The 18313-nt window shown below is 38.6% G+C and overlaps 1 protein-coding gene across 1 annotated transcript in view; it reads right to left on the reverse strand.

The window, feature by feature from the left end:
- GRM8 (glutamate metabotropic receptor 8) overlaps positions 1-18313 on the reverse strand; it is a 1278142-nt gene that overhangs the window by 825802 nt on the left and 434027 nt on the right. Inside the window, exon 3 of the mRNA XM_089684442.1 lies at positions 10088-10304. Within this exon, the coding sequence (XP_089540568.1) occupies positions 10088-10304 (217 nt within the window). The remainder of the gene's footprint in view (positions 1-10087; positions 10305-18313) is intronic.

Here is an 18313-nt window from a genome sequence, read left to right on the forward strand (position 1 = left end):
GGATATTTGGAAGATCTCAGTGGTCCTGTGAAGTGCCAAAGCACCTCCCTCCAACTTGAGCCCACTAAATTGGAGGGCTCTTACATCACTTAATTGAGATCTGAGCATTACCATCCTGTGATGCATCTTGGGCAAGAATACATTTGATTACCAGTCTAGGGTTACAACCCTTCTAGGGGAATAGGTAAGTCAAGAGAAAAAGGGCACAGAGAACCATCAATGAATTAATCTTTAATTGAATAAAAGCAATGTAGCAACTCGCATATCAGCAAAAATTCTGTATTATGAGGGTAACTGTGACAGTCCAAACATGCTCCATCAGATGCATTGCACTAGGTCTAAGCCTGCTCTCATGTACGCAGAGAGGGGAGAGCTACACAACACTCTGGCTGCACACAGGAGATTCTCACACACAAAAAACTGTCAGCGGGAGAGGAGACAACATCAATGTATTTACAGGCCCGGGAACACATTGTCTGTTGCCCACTACCTTCCTGCTGACAGTTTCCTGTGTGTGAAGATCTCCTGTGTGCTGCCAGCATGCTGTGCAGATCTCCCTGCACATTGTACATGTGAGTCAGTTTAGGTGCACCATGATGGAGCTTGCCTGGACTGTCGCAGTTAACTTTATACTGCATCATCCTTCCTGATATGTGAGTTGCTACATTGTTTTGATTCATTTAAAGATTCCTTAATTGATGCGTCTACACCCTGTTTCTCTTGTCTTACATATTGCCTATTTGGATCATCTTTGACTGGCCACAAAGAGCCCTGAGAGGCATTAACCGTTATACAGTAGTCCCAGTCCAGGATATCTACCTGCTGTTTGCATCATCTGGCCCTGTTTTGCTTTTTGAGTTGATTCATTTATTTGTTTGATCAAATTTATTACTGTTTTCCAAGACTCTTTATCTATCTGTTCCAGATGGTCCCACCATGTTGATTGACAAATTGATGATGGAACATTTAGGAGTGCCCCATTTTTGCTGTTACAAGCAAAAGGTGATATATAGTTTACAACAGCCAGAAAAGGTAAAAGCCATTCTTTAGACCATAATTACAATTTCAGGCCTATTGCAATCAAGTTTGTCACATATACTGTAACATTACTAAGTGTCTGGTTACTATCCCATCAACACAGTACACCATATTTAGAAATCCAAAGAATTAGTATACATGGTACGTGGATTGAAGTTAGAGCCAGAAGAAATAATGGTGTTCTATGATGCCACATTCCTTTTCACCTGTATACCCACTGCAGAGGCTTTTCATACTGTAAGGAAACATCTGAAATTAGATATGATGTTCCTTGCTAGGGATGAGCTTCTGGTTCAAATCAAAGCTGAATTTGGTATGAACAAACCATATTGGGTGCTAAATATGGCAGCTTCTCACTCACACTGGTCATAAGAAGTGCCAGCCAGCTTCCTAGTAGCCAGTTACATACCCCAGCCCAGTCTGTCAGGTGTTAACTAGGTATTCTTGGCTGACAGCTGAGTGTAAACAAAGAATAGGGGATGTTGTCTGACATCACTGACCAAATATGACCATGGGCATATCTGGTCAATGACATCAGCTACGATCCCCACCCCTCTGTTTACAATTTAGCTGTCTTGGGTGAAGTTTTGCTGTCTTCAATAATCTAATCATGAAAAAATACTATTTTTTATTTTCCTTTTACAGTAAATTATTGGATTTTCTTTGCAAAGTGTATTCTTACCACAAGTGCTAGGCTTATAAAGTGAAAACTCTCTCTTGCTTTTAGAAAATCAACCCTATAAACTCATCAAATATACAAGGAAAGATGCACAGAAAAACAAATTACCATTTTTTGAACTGTGCATTATATGTTGAGGAGGAGGGTGAACTGGACATTGAGGTCAACAAGAAACCCACCCACAGAAACCAGTATCTGTTTTTTGACTCCTACATCTGACTGCAAAAACCAGGGGTTATTAGAACTCTGCAACATTGTGGTGATATGGTAACAACAAATGCAAAAACAATAGTCAAAAAACACACATCAGACATCTCAGGAGTGCTTTGAAAGGTTGTGGCTACACAGAGTGAGCTTTTGGTAAACTGTCCGCAAAGTCAAACAAAAACACAGGAACATCGAACAGAGGGGAGAAGCAGAACACTTGGAGTAAGATAGTTATCCTGTATGTAGCTGAGTTGAAAAAACTCAGAATGAAACATGACAAACATCACATTTCTTTGACTTCCAGGACCAGCAATACACTGAGATAGAATATTGTATGTCTAAAAGACCCATCACCTAAACACAAGCAAAGTAACTTAGCATTTGCAGTGCACTATAGTGAGGAATGCAAAGACCTGTATATTGGGGAAAAGAGGCAATATCTGAACAAACAAATGGGCCAACATGTGAGGGAACATTCTACATGTCAAAACTCAGAAATTTTCCTACACCTTAAAAAATGGCATTCTTTTGAGGACAGAGAGGCAAAATGGTTTGCAAGAGGCATAAAAGAGGCAATTTTTATTGAAAACGAACAGTCACCCCAGGGGTTGCGGTCTTTGCCACCATCTTTCTTCCACATATAATAGCATTTTAAGATCTCTGCCCTGATCATGTAAGTTGAAGGATTAACAATTATTATGCTTTCCTGACACCAAGGATGTGATTATTTAACTAGAATGGGGTAGTTTTATACCTTTTACACCTAACATTCTTTCCATGTTGATTGGATTAGGATGTCACTGCTATCTGTATAGATATAAATGCTGGGGTATTTTCCTGGCACTCGTTAGAACCGTGACTAACTACTGCTAGATATAACATGACCTGTACAATCCTGGATATCCCTCCAAAGTGACACAAATGTCATTGGAACAAGTTTCCCCATCCGCCCATTTCCCATCATCTACTGTTCTGGAATCAATTTAACATTTTAGATTTTCTTCACCTTCTGTCTCAGCAACAATATTATTATATTATAATACTATTTCATACAGCATTAGATAAGTATGATAGTCATTCATAAAGCCACCTTTACTCTTGAACACAGCTCTATACTTGTTTCATATCAGAACCTAAACCTATTTTATTAGCATTGATCCAAAAGAATGATCTACTACAGATTGTAGATTTATGAAACATGTGAAACTAGAATTGATTGGTTTAAGCTGATGTCGTTCCTGAAGCTATGGTAAATTACAAAGAATCGTTCTTGTATTTACTGCTGCTTGAACTCATATAGCAGTTTCTTCTCCATACAGGATTTTACTATCAGAGATAACTATAACCCCAAGGTTATGACAGTAAACTTCATGAGGATTTTTTAGACTGTTATATTTAAGTAGAATAACTGGTCAATTTATTTGTGACACATAAAACATATGCAAGCTAAATGAGAAGTTTATTGATTAATGACTACTTGCTATACATAAGCAAATGACTAAATGTAATGAATTGTGAGAAAAACTTTGCATGATTCCAATTTTTTTGAAATTTTACCAAGCACTAGGGTGATGTTTGCAAGAGACTGCTAACATACTGAAAAATTAAATAGCATTGCTTGACTGACTCAGAATGTGCAGTATGTTAAACATACAGTATATTTAATGATGGGAAGGACTTTATATGTGGTGTATAAGTAGTTTAAGTAAATTTAAACCCTTCAGTTTTCCCTGTAAGAGTAATTATCAATCAAGGCAAGGCAAATTGGCATGTTAAATGTCTTAAAATGTAATTGACCTCTGTTTTAATTGTAATGCAGCTGGGGAGCTGGAATTTTCCTGCATCCCGCTAGACAGTGCTGGAAGGGGTAGAGAGGACTGACCAGGGAAATATAATTCCCCTAAGCTCCTGCAGATTATTCAAAGTCCCATCAATCTAAAGGTATATGTGTGGAGTCAGGTATGGCTATTCAATGATATGGCTATCAACAGTGCCTGCATCTAAGTAGGAGGAGGATAATGCTACAATGATTTCAACGCAGAAAGAAGAGAATTTTCACCAAATCAAAGGAATTGCCTATCCAGTGGTTCTTGTGATATGATCAACAGGTATTTACAAAATGCTCCTTCAAAAACAGAAAACCCACTCTTACTGATAGGGTCAGCCTACATCACATATGTGATTTTATAGTTTGACCATGGTTCTACTTTGAACTTCACAAGATTCAGGAATGATATTTCAGAAGTTCCCAGAGCTTGGCAATCCGTCTTAAGATAGCAACCCAGATATCTGCATGTTTTTGACAAACATAAAAGAAGTTCCGTGAAAATAAATCCATCTTTAAAAAACAAAGTGGTCTATCAGTAAAGAAAGCGAATAGAATTCTGGGATGTATCACTAGAGAGGTCACCTGCAGGAGAAACAAGGCCCTGACTGTCTTTCATAGATATTTAGTTGGACCTCATTAGGATTACTGTGTTCAGTATTGGAGACCTCACATACAAAAAAGTATTGATAAAATAGAAGGCATCAAGAGATGATCAGGAAAAATTATAGAACATATCAGAAGTGACTGCAATTACAGTCTTGAGGAAAAAGCGCAAGGGGGGCATTATATGAATACATTTAGTGTGAATAAGGTTCACGAGGGCAGTATTGCCATGTCATAAGACGCTAACTTTAGGAAAACAGTGATATGACCTCAAACTAGCAGAAGGAAAGTTCAAAACAAACTTTACCAGTCAGCAATAAGTAAAGGTAATAATGCTTGAGGCAGACATAGATCTATGCTAGGACAAAAAAGAAAGAAGAAAAATCAGGGAAAATTTGATGGCCCACTCGATGGACCACTTGGTCATTCCTGCTGTCACTCTTCAATGCTTGCAAAAAAAGGTTATGCCAGTAATACAGAAAATGTACTAATACAGAAAAGATATGCAGCGAGTGAATTCAGCACTCTTCATTATATGTCAAAATTGACAACAAAGAACATCCTAATTTTGCTGGATTAGCAGCAATGCTATGTAAGTATTATTTCCAGAAGCAAAGTTGCTCTCCACACATATTTCCTTCAGTGCTATTTCCTATTTTGTTCTATTTATTTTCTGTTTAAATGTGTACAGTTAAAATTATTCAGATTTTGAAAGTGGTGATAGGTGGATTAGATTATTTGTCTACAATATATTTGCAGGATTCCATTTGGTTGAAAGCCCTGTAGTGAAGATATGGGAGACTTTACTCTCCTAATTAAAATTTGAAATGGGGCTATTGAAACCTAAGCTCCAGGCTGACATGAAAGACACAAATTAGTGCAGTTCTGTATTTAGTAATTTATAAATAAATCTATATTTTTTTTTATTCAAGCAGTGAATGTACCCTAATATGACTTTATTGACTTTATATCAGCCTTTTGCAGCCCTGGTACAGACATAAAGATGGAGATCCTAGGCTGGGAGAGAATGAAGTAAAACAATGAGCCAGTCAAGTGTGCTGCAGTGGTTTTGTGCTGACAAGAAACATTCTAATAGAAAGAGAAAGCAGAGTGACAGTGAAATAAGCTCATCAATCTGTTCCTTCTACTTTTTTTTATAAGAATAGGTAATTGGATGAATGATTCGGCAGGGAGTAACTGTAACTTACAGTTTACATAGCAGGTGCAAAGTTAGAAGCAATAATACAAACCAGGTTCAGGGTGGTAAACACATGAATACACTGTTAAAAAATGAAAGCTGCACAAATTTATGAGAGCTGCGCAAACATGGAATCTTCATAAGAATATCTCTGTGACTCAATCAAAGTAGCCTGTGGCTGCAAAGCACAGACTCTGCAAGACTTTATAACAACAGAGAAGCAAACTGAGAATCGAAACTTCAGTAAAACAGGACAGCTGATTGCAAATATCCTTATAAACAGCGGCCCACACAGTGAAGTCCAGGGTAGCTCTGGTGCCATCCCAATGGAGCTTGAGGGATCAAAGACCCAAGGGCAAAATGCCACCCCAATGGAGCTGGAGTACACTAGTAGCACTTGGGGAAGGGCTCCCTTTAGTTGCTGGGTATTATGGAAAAGTTGTGTGATATTAGTCTCTGGCCTGGCTGCCCACATGCCTGTTTTGACAGTGGAGGGGCTCCTATATGGCTGCAGATCTCTTGTCTAGCTACCTCTTCCTCATCAGGTGTGACCACTATGAGCTGCTAAGGGAGGGAAGCTGAGGAATGTGTACTCCCTGGGCATCTCGAGTTAACCAGGGATTTGGGGGGGGTTAAATGGGCCTATGACTTCATCTGAGCATAGCGAATAAATGGTCACTCCTCTACACTTTCACCATCTAGTTAAAGGCTGCAGTAGGGACAAGGGTGTCTTGTAAGTGTCATGCATAGGCAAAGAACCAAACAAACCTGCACTCATGCATTGACAAAGAATCAAACAGCCCTGGATTGCAGGAACTAGGTGAGTATGTCAAAGAATTACATTTAATATAACATAATATAGGTAAAGTTACAGTTAATTATTTAAACTAAAAGAATATTACAGTGAGAAAAGTGAAAAAAAAAATACAGAAACAAGGCTTAGAAATGAAAGAAAAAAAGGATTTTGGTTGAACCATTGTAGTTTTTGTCACTTAACTAAGGCCAGGGTGAAAGGCAAGGTGTCCAAAGGACCCCATTAACAGTTCACTGGAGAATAGCTGCTTTAGGGTACCAATGTTGGTGGTGATGTGAAACTCTGGAGTAGGTTTGCTGGCTGTAATTAGTATAACATAGAATTGCATGCAACCCTCTTGCAATTAGGATATAAAATCATATGTGTTCCATGTCAGGCTGGAAAAAAATGGGAAAAGGGAGTAGTTTGTTTATTAAGGAAAAATAAATTCAGAAATAAAATGAAATATTAAATCCACGGGTCCATGAACCAACAAAGGCCAAAGTCAGATCATATACACATGAGATAACAAATAACCCTCCAAGTGGATCTAGTCTGCTTTATCAGCTATTTCCACAATAACATTAATATTAACCAATGTATACCACATACAGGTTATCATATTAAAAGAAATCAGTAGACCAGTGTAAACTTGTTCATGCAAAAAAACAAAGAAAAAACATATATAAATTGTTATGTGTTAGGATCCATGTTCAAAGTCTTATATACCTTGCAACTGTCCATATATATATATATATATATATATATATATATATATATATATATATGGACATATGTATAAAATTAAAATATTGTGTGCAAATACTATATATATATATATATATACCGTATATATATATATATATATATATATATATATATAAAAAGGCAACTACATTTAAATCCCTTTTGGTACAGAAGTTTAATGTTAAATATACAGTATTGATTATGTAGCTTCTCAACTACTCTCAGCTGAAACTTCTTGTTCTGAATTGTTTCTCCCAAAGTGGAAACAAAAGATATTAAAGTGGTTGTAAACTATTATATATAGTTAGTGAAGTGACTGGCCTCGGGTGGTACATGGTTGTTTTAACATGCACTAAGATATCACAGTGATTCCCTATTGTCATGCATCCTGTGCTTTATACTTTATACATTCAACACATTCCTCCACAGTTGCAGTTGACTATGTTAAGTTCTGTGTTCTAATCAATAAAAAGGGATTTGTGAACTGCAGGAAAACCATATTTTTTATTGCTTGCTTACACCTAATAAATACTGTCTAAAGCAGTTTATTATTTGTTATGTTGGCCTATCAATGATAAGAAAGGTAGAGTCATAATTTAGCTAGCTTCTATTTCACAATATGTGCTGAAGGGGGAGCTGTTTTGTTTCCTAAGTAGAAGTGTAAAATGGCACTAACTCCAGCTAACATTATAGCCATGCAAATTGTTAAACCAATGTAATAAAATGTAATATAATATACAGAAATTATATATATATAATGACAACTGTGTGCCATAAATGATTTAAAGTGTTACTAAACCCACAATAGTAAAATCAGTCTGTATATTTAGTAAAGCATGCTTGATATACTCACTGTGGAACCTATGGGGTTAAACCTCTGCATTGTGTAAAAGGGCTGTTTGATCCTGACTTCTCTGATCTTCCCCTTCTTCCATTGTTCCCCTCTTCTCCTGATAAGACATATAGTGTGGAGGCACTCTGCACATGCTCAGTTTGGTGTGTATTGCTAGAGAGTTTCTTTTTCTTGGGAGACTGCATGTGATCAGCACAAGGCCAATCAGAACTGTCCAGACAGAGGTCAGGGGTTTTACATCCTCCTAGAGCAGAAAGAAAACTCCTCCTACAAGCTTTAACATGTGCTCTGCTGAACACTGATAGAAGTCAGAAGCCTGCTCTAACTGCTGATGAGAAAAGGTATTTAGCTATTTATATTTACTAAAATAATTGCATTTCCATGTTCTGTGTACTGTGGGAGACCAGATATAGTGAATGCAGTGTCCTGGGTTTAGTAACACTTTAATGTATAATATAATATAACATAATATTAATGTATCTCTTTAGATATTTCTCAAAAGTCCCTTACACACTCAACAAGCTATTATAATTTTACCCAGCATTTTGAAATATCAGTACAATTCATTTGAAAGCTCGGATAAGGAAAAATATTTTTTACAATAGCTTACTATTTAGGTACAGATTCAACTTTGTACATGATATGAATTACATTTATGACATTGATTCAAAATACATCCTACACCTGAATTCCCCCAGCTGGAAACTTACTACAGCCCAGGACCTTTTGCCTGCTGGTTGAACCTACATTTCACTTTGCACACAGTACACCATACTTAATAAGACACATACTTCAATGACTCAAAAGTTTTCATTCATCTTTTTCTTCACTCCTAAAGGGAATTTTGCCACTTTCCACAATGGCACTTTCTTCTGGCTAACCTAGTTGGTGTCAATGTGTGAATATTTTGTCCTGCAGCATTATTGGCTCCTATGTAGAGTTACTAACTATAGCAAGTCTATATACCTGTATACAAGTGTCAGCTACATTTCTTTAAATGTCCTCAAGAGAGCACTAAACAGGGACTTCAGTATAGCATACAATGGTCTTTCCTTTTAACTGAGCTCCTCAATATTCAAAATTCATTTAGATGCCTTCTGTTTTAGGTCTACCAGTCTGGCATATTTTAACAGGTAATGCTGTAACATGTTTAGTAGAAATGTATACACACATGCAGGTTCTCAGTTACATTATATTGCTTTATACAATCTGCCACTCAACTTTTCTCCTCATATAAAACCCTATTACACAAACAAATGCAAATATTTGTAAACCTTCCTAAAACAGATCTATTTTTCTGTTGACTAAATTGCTCCTGTGAGATCTTGGAAGCTTTCAACAGTTAACATTGAGGCAGGTAAATCAAAATTATTGTTGTTAATATCAAATTACAATTGCCAAATAAATCATTTAACCTAAACAGTTATTTTAAAATCGGAACCTCTGGGTTATGTAAATTTAGAATGTCCCTGACAGAAACAAATAACTATGACTGACCCTAAAGAATAATAGTTTAGCCTTTCTTCATTATTGCTTTTCTACCCCTCCCCACCCCTTTCCTGTTCTATACATTATTTTTATTTCCTTCCTTTCTTCTTAAAATAAATCACCACCCCATCTGCTTGTGAGGAGCAAGCTCTAAGTGAGGTATCACAATTCAACTTGACAAGATGCAAACATTACTATTCAATAATGTGCATGTCATTTTATGAACATAACTAGATCCAACCAACTGACGCTTTGAGCATTGCTTACAATAAGCAATATAAAATAAAGAAGCAAAATTCTAAAGCAGGCATAATAGAATAAAAAATATTACTATTTAACAATTCATCAATATTTATTAAAATAGGCATTACCACAGTGCTTTACATCAAAATAAGAATGGAAATCTATTAACCGCCATCACAAAGCAATTGTCAGAAAGGCTGGTTGTGAGAAAATCACCATTAATAATGTTCAGATAAATAGGGCTAGCAAGCGGTACTTAAGCTCCAGGGTTTTGCACTACAATAGAACCTGTCACATATATCTCTTCAGTTATATTTGTTGCTCCATGGAGAGTGTAGTGTGTTTTACAAATGTAACACATTAATAGCTTGTCAGCATTAAGTGTAAAGTACAGTTTAATGGAACCTTACCAATTTCCCGGGATATCTGTGTAAATGCTTCCACTCCACTTTCTCCATAGTTCCCCTCTGAAGCTAACGTAGACACATAATTCCAACCTAGGGATGTTACAATGTCAACCATTGCCTGGGCTTGGTAGGAATCAGGTGGGACCACACGTGAAAAAAAGTCATATCGACTGTTGTCACTTAGCTCTGGTGCTGTAGATGCATAGCTGATTTGAGGTATCTACACAGAGGATAAAGGAGAAAGAAAGAACACATTGTTATTTGATATAAACTTCACTGAAAAACATTTAATTTTGTGATAAAAAAAAGTTGCAGTGTAGCCATCAACTGTGTTAGTCTAAGGAGCATGTTTCTTAAATTTGTATTAAGCAGATCAAAATATTTACTTCTCAGTGAAAGTGATTTTTCCATAATTATCTCTATATTATTATTTTGCCATCAAGAAGGTAATTTCATTAAATCAGAGACAGACGGTGATTCATTCTGAGCAGAATGTAAATAGGAAAGCCAAAAATCTTAAATCAATTGCTTTTAGGATATTCTATCAAATATACTTTTGGTATTTAAGAAAAATCATCTTTTAAATAAAACGACAAGGCTATGACTGTGTAAAATGTATATTTCATAGAAAAATATGATCTTTTTTACATGATTTTCATACTAATGTGAAATAGCAAATAATCAACAACCCTGCAAGAGATATGTATCCCTTAGAGCAAAAAAGCTCCAGAATCCATGTAAAAATGAACGAGTATAAATTGACAACTGGTTACACGTTCCCAAGGATTCAGCAAAGTCTGCTGAGTAAAAAAATTAAGCCTAGTACACACTATAAGAGAATTGGATGAAAAAAAAAACATTTTCGGAGGGATCGTACGATAATCTGTTCATCAGTACATAGCTTTCAAGAGCCGATCACAACAGTTCATGTGGAACTATTCAAAGGGACAAGCACAAAAATGTGTCTCGTAAGATAACACATTGAACGATTTTCATTTAATCAGTACAGCATTCATCCATAAAAAATTAAATGACCAACACTGTGCATGCTCAGAAATGAAAGGATACATTACAATACAATACAATACATTATAACATTGTGGGAAGTTGTATTCTGTTTTACGAGGATTTTTGTAACTCTGCTAACCTATTAATTTCCAATATGAGACTGGCATCCAAAAAATACAGATGATCATTTGTCTGATATTCTCAATGTGTTCTATGCTTTAGGGGGAAAAAAATACCAGATCTTAGTATTGACACTACAAGTTATACTTTCCTGCTCTGTGCAATGGTATTACAAAGAGCGGCCCCTTATCTCCTCCTCTGGGGTCCCCTGCCAGCACTGTTCACTTCTCCTTCCCTGCGACTGCCCCCTCAGCTTACTGTGTGCTGAGGGGACACCTGTGCAGGTGTGCTGTGTGAGTCCATAGACACTCTACTCACAGGATTTGACAGCAGAAGGAGCCAATGTCTCTCACTGCTCTCAGTGTACCCTGTGAGACCAGGAAGAAAAAGCAGCAGCGCTGTAGACAGGGACAGCACTGGATCAAAAGAGGCCTCAAGTTAGTGTTTAAGGAGTGGGGTGGGGGGGAACAGGTTTTGGGGGGCTTTTTCTTTACCATATTTCAGGGAATGCATTAAGGCAAAAAACATTTGCATTTATAACCATTTTATTCGATATTACAGCAGACATTAGCAGTAGCACTATGGCTAGTAAGTCTTACTTTTGCAAACTGGGACCTACTTACCACAATAGATAAGAAACCTATGCCATTTTACTAATGCTCGCATAGTGTTGAGTTTTAACAGTTTGAATGTTTATACAGCATACTAATTCATACGCTAAACACAGTAAATGCCATTCCCGTTTCACATTCCTACTTGAAGTTAATGTAAGCCCCTTTTAAATTAATATACAATATTTAATGTCACTTTTCCAAAAGAGAGCCTTGAAATGCCATAAATAGTAGCCCTGATATCAAACACTCAGCAGTCAGTCGTTTACATAGTTCAAAGAGATTTTACGAGCCATAACTATAAGTTGTTTAGTGGGCTTACTACACAAGACTGATCAAAGCTGCTATTATCTGAATGGTTCCTGTTAATTGCTGAGCATTAGCCTTCTTTAGCACATAAGATAGCCATATACTAGTAGAATTCTGTTCAAAATAATTTGTTTTAAAAACGTTTTTTCATTAGTGATGTCTGTAATGTTTGTTGGTGAGGTCAAATTAACATTTACCACAGTGACGTGAAAATTTGAAGGGCAGGATGGAAAATTTTTCTAGAACATTTCTAACAGTGAATGTGGCTTTTGCTTGGGAAAGTTCAATTTTTCCAAATTTGAGTAGTAAAAACAAATTAAATTTTGAAGTACTTTCTAATGGAATTCGTCAAGTGATCAAACAAACTGAGAATTTTTGCATGAATGTTCATTTCAAAACCTACTAGTGTATGGCCAGTTTAGTACAGGAAAAAAGTTGATTTGCCAGAAAGGCATTCAGCTCTTAAGTCCTGTTTTGTGCTAACAACACACATTTTACATTCATTTTTACCCAAAACTTAGTGATGAAGCTCTGCTAGTTACCATAATCCAGTCATGTGCAAGCAAAAATGTCATTTTTATTTTCCTTGCACCTGATTGGGTATTCTTTACAAAGTAAAGCTTCACCACATTTACTAAGCTGTGGGAAAAAAGAGTGCAACTGCACTTGCAAAGTACACAGTATATTTGCCTTTAGTAAATCAACCCCTCAGTATTTTTGTGAAGTGAGTGGTGAAGTGAGTGGTGTGAGCCCTGACTAGTTGTAATTTGCTAAACTACTCAAATTCTCCCACTTTTAAGTTGGCATAGCAGAGATGTGAACATGAAGAGAGTACATTAATACATATGATGTGGAGGTGCCCTAAATTAATATTGGCATTGGACCCTGGTTTTGGTTATGACTAATAAGATATTTAGCATTAGTATCCCGAGGGATCCCAAGGTATGTGTGTTAGGGTGGCTGGAGAGAGAGTTGTTTCCATTGCAGGTTTGCATGGCAATTATTCATAGTTTATAGCATGAAAACTTACTGCACAGAAATGGATATCCACTATCCCCCCAGCTCACTCCCTGTGGGTTAAAGTAAACAAAGTCATACAAAAAGAACATATGGTATACCAACATAAAGGCAACCCAGGCAAATTTATGTGATGGTTGAATACTATGGAGGTGGTTCCTCTATAATTAGTTAGAGAGAGGTTACTAGGTACTGTATGGGATAATAAAACACGGTATATTAATTATATCTGAATAAAGCGCAACATTTTATTTAGGCCAAAAGTGTCAATAGGGATATAGCGGAAATGGTATTGGTCACATACAGTGATATCAATAGTATAATTAGAAGATTGAGGGAATGTTTATACATAGTGAGTTATTATACATGAATTTGTTTTTTGTTTTGAGTATATACAGTATATTTTGTTTCTAATGCACTAGGTGTGTGTTAATTATTATGACAGCTGGAGACAATCAAAACCATTACTGTAATTGTTGGTTGTTGCAAAGTGTTTTATACTTGTCTTGTAAAAAAAATGAAAAATAATGTCTAATAAAGAGTATTTAAAAAAAAATTCTCCCACTTTTCTTATATCTGCAAAATGAACACACATTATTCTGTAGTCCAAGAATGTGGAAAGGTTGAGATAACACAAAAGGTGTGCAGAGGACAAGGGACAGCTCTGAATTTCTAAAGTGATCAACATTTTTTAAAATTATTAACAGACATAACACAACTCCTTCAATGGTTAATATACCAGGCCAATTTTATATACACTTTCAATTAACTTGGCTCAAACTTTGTAAACTAAGCTCAGATTTGTCTAGGCTGTGTACTGCAACTGTAGAAGGTCACAGATCAAAGAATATGTCTTTCAGTATTCTTTACAGTATGATATGCCACTCCCTTCTATGGAAATGTGGAAAATATGACTTGTTAGCATAGAGAGTATCTGCTATAAATAGGAAAGACCCCTGTTTATAGTCAGCAATGAGCTAGATATTAAAGTAGGGGTGTCAAACTCCATTTCATCATGGGCCGTATCAGCATGATGGTTGCCATCAAAGGGCCGGTTGTATCTGTAAGACTGGATGTCCAGAGCACTCCACCCAGGGGCGGCCTGACCATTTGGAAACTCGGGCACTGCCCGAGGGCCCGGGGTCAGTAGGGGGCCCCATGAGATGCCCCTGGTAAATTTTTCATAGGCTTTTTTGAGTTTGGGCAAGGACACAGGGGCCCCATGATCCCCTATTGCCTGGGGCCGCCATAAGTTGTCAGTTCACCGCTGACCCCACCCCCCATTACATCAGATGCCAAGAATCCATCACACTCCCTAACATAACAGTGCACCCCTTTTGGGGGCAGAGCTAGAAAACAGAAAGTGCAGGGTCTGGAGGAGGACCAGAGGAGGAGTGGAGCCAGTTACCAGAGTCTGCTGAATGCTGAGACCAGGGGAGGCAGAGATGAAGGGGTGCTGCAGCTGCACTGAAAGGTGCATGATTTGGCAGAAGAGTTCTATTCTCCTCTCTGCTGCAGACTGCTGAGACAAGATGGGGGCAGAGACAAGGGGTTATCTGCAGGAGAGGTGCAAGGGCCACATGAAATGTCCTGGAGGGCCTGATTTGTTCCGTGGGCCTGTGTATTTGACACCTGTGTATTAAAGCCTATATTTTGTGTTTTTTTAAATCAACACAAGGGACAGTACTTACATTTGATGAGAAGTGTCCCTTATGCTGGTGGTTGCTATTCTAGTTGAAATCTTCCATCCTCTGTCTCCATCTACTCCCCACACCCCCATTGTAATCTTCCAGTGCTCTGAGGGTTAAACATGCTGAACCTGTCATAGTCAATCATCAAGAGTCTCGACTAAACCTGTCCTTAACATCCACCTTCTCCATTCATAGGAGCTGTACTATAGCTGCCATCAATGAAAAGCACTCTATGAAGGGAGTATAGTAGGATGAAAGAGAAGTCTTTCTCCCCCTTTCATAGAGCAGATTACAATGGCAGTGGTGTGGGGGAAGCAGAGGACAGACAATTTCAACTAAGACAGCTGACACAAGCACAAGGGACACTTCTTAAGTGTAAGTACCATACCTTGTTCTGATTTAAAAAAATAAATACACTTACTCTTTAATGTAGTCTTAATTTAATTGTTGTTTAGACCTTTCATGTTTCTACATACTGTTTCAGAACTATAAAGGTAGACCAATATAACATGTCTTACGTAATGCCTTCTAATAAAATCATTCTTGTCAATCAAATGTTAGAAACACTTAGATCAGCCATATAAAAATATACATAAGGTGCTCATTTGGTTAGGCAAATGTGGTTTTAACAAAGAATAGATCAAACTGCGCATTAAAATAAGGTACACACTTCTCATGTGAACACATTTTCTCCTAACAAGTGCTTCATTTCAAAGGGATTGTATTCCATTTTTGTGTATTGCATAACTCTGCTTCTATTAAATGTTCAAGTGAAGTGTGTCCTGTGATTAAGCTTTTCTATGGCGTCACAAAGGAATCCTTTGGGTTTAGAGACTGAACGCTCACTGGGTGACAGCTGCAGTTACTGTCTTCTGGCCAACAGTGACATCTGCAATTTGCCATCTGCCAAAAAAGCACAAAATATCTGGCCAATCATTTTACCTTGAAGACACAGATGTTTTTATTTTGTAAAGTAGCTAGTGACATCGAAGTTTGGACTCAAGGGTCCTGATGTATTATCTGCTTTTGATACTGTCCGGAGTTTCTCATTATCATCGATGGATGAAATGAAGGTATGGGGAATTCTATTTTATATGCAGTACAGTTTCACTAAAATGCAAAACACTACAACAAAATAACATTGCTTATTTTCTACACAGAGGAAAACCATATGCCCATTATAAACATGTAACACTTAATTTAGTGAAATGGCTAATTCTATAAAACTAGCTATAAATCAAAATAAAGTGTGGGCAACATTTTCTTTAGTGCTAGTTGGAAAATAAAGTTACCAAAAGAGATAATTTAGACATTAATAACAAAGAATTCTCTTGTTATAAAGACACAAGAGATTCACGTTCGCAAAGGTGTACACTAATTCAAGTGTGAGACTGGAAAAATTCACAGCTGAGCATTACTGAGCTAGTCAGTGCATATGTTAGCTAACTGCAGCTGAAGGCTAATAGCACATAGCGGGACATCTTTTTTACATGGGAATGATCATAGAGGTAGATTATGAAAACAAAGTGGTGTTGGCAAATATTATTTTACTATGTATATACTCTTTGACCAGATAGCTAGGAACAACTGTTGCCAAATCACTCCTTCTTAAAGGAGAAGAAGGTCCAAAACTCTTTTGGCTCAACTTCTCCTGTGAGTGACAGGAGTGCACTTAGTTCTGCACTCCTGTGACCCATATTCAGCCTATTCAACAACTAGAAAAAAGCATAGAGGTGGCACAAACACCAAGTGCATTATCCAAGGTTTATTTAAAATGTAAGAAAGGACAAAAAACATACTCACAAACAAAGCATGTATGTAAAGCCTGTAAGACCATGGAGATGGCTACACGAATGGCAGAGCATCCAACTGACAGTATGGTCAGCCTTCTGACGTTTTTTGGGGACTAATCCCTTTCTTCAGAGCTATCAGCAGGCCGACCGTACTGTCAGTTGACACTCTGCCATTCGTGTGGCCATCCCCATGGTCTTACAGACTTTAAATACTTTCTTACATTTTAAATAAACCTTGGATAATGCATAGTGTTTGCTCCAACTGTATGCTTTTTTTTTTTTTTAAATCCAACTGCCGGCTGATGTCACTGTGCCATTCCAGACTCTGGAGAGATTCTGACTTTAAAGTTATGATCCACACAGACTCCTGACCAGCAGCTAAATCAATCTCTCAGCAAGCCATGGAGAGCCTGAGCCAGCCACTCCCACCCTCTCCACAGCCCAGCACTCCAGTGAGTGCTGGAGAGGCAGAGCAGAGAGTCGGTGACTGACAGTCACTGGCTCTTTGCTCACTGAAGTCCAAGAACCAAGCAAACAGTGGTCTTTGATTACTTGGTTCTTGGTTTTAGAGGTAGTGGGGGACAGATACTGCATCCACTTTGTCAGGGATCGCGGCTCCGTGCTCCACGATCGCGGCTCTGTCCCCCGCGCATGCGCATTGGCGGCAGATCGCACCGGGACACAGGCACTAGGTCCCGGCGAGCCGCGGCTGACAGGACGCCGCGCATGCGCAGTAGGGGCCGGGGGCGCGCCTCAGGCGCCCAATGACAGCCGGGGGCGCGTCCTAGCCGGCCAATGACAGTGCAGGGTGCACTATTTAAAGATGCCCTGCACTGTCACAGATTGCCGCAAGGTCTTCCTGTGATCCCGAGTTCCTGCACCTGTCTAGTGACCCTGATTGACCCTGACTACGCTGCCTGCCCCTGTGATTGACCCGGATTGCCCTGACTATTCTGCCTGCTCCTGTGATTGACCCGGATTGCCCTGACTATTCTGCCTGCTCCTGTGATTGACCCGGATTGTCCTGACTACTCTGCCTGCTCCTGCGTTTGACCCGGATTGCCCTGACCATTCTACGGATTGACTTCCCTGCTGACCCTGAATGTGACCCGACTACTCTTCGCCTACCGATTCTGTACCCCACTTACCCTCACGGGCCCACGATCCGTTACTACCCTGCTGGGGCCGCCATCCTCTTCATATCTGGCTCTCCCGGTACCTGTCCCCAAAGGTCTCCTCAGCCACTGGTGGGCCTGCTCGGAGGTCGTGACCTGGCCCGGGACTGTTTCAAGTCCATCCTCACCATCAGGGGCTCTGGTGAAAGCACAGCCCGGGCTTAGACCCCACGCTCTGAGTAGGTCTGTCAGTTGGCAGCCTGAGGCACCACCTGGCGGATCATAACACACTTAGGTGAGTAAGTATGTTTATTTTTTTAAACCTCCCATACTTCTCTTTTAAAATAGAATTCCAGCCTAACACCAACCAGTCTTAAAAATGTTCCCTACCCTTTCCTGCTGCCTATAATGCTTAACCTCAGTAAAGTTAGTGAGTTGCAGCTGCAGAAAGAGGAGGGAGTGCTTGACAATGGCTGGGAATCCTGTGAGCCATAATTGTCACGATCGCGGAGTCAGACCCCAGACCTTCTCACCAAACTCGTGATCGAAGGATTGGCCGATCCAA

The sequence above is a fragment of the Staurois parvus genome, unplaced genomic scaffold (genome assembly GCF_062004578.1).
Source record: "Staurois parvus isolate SC_StPar_1 unplaced genomic scaffold, SC_StPar_1.0 ptg000019l, whole genome shotgun sequence".
NCBI classification, from domain to species: domain Eukaryota; kingdom Metazoa; phylum Chordata; class Amphibia; order Anura; family Ranidae; genus Staurois; species Staurois parvus.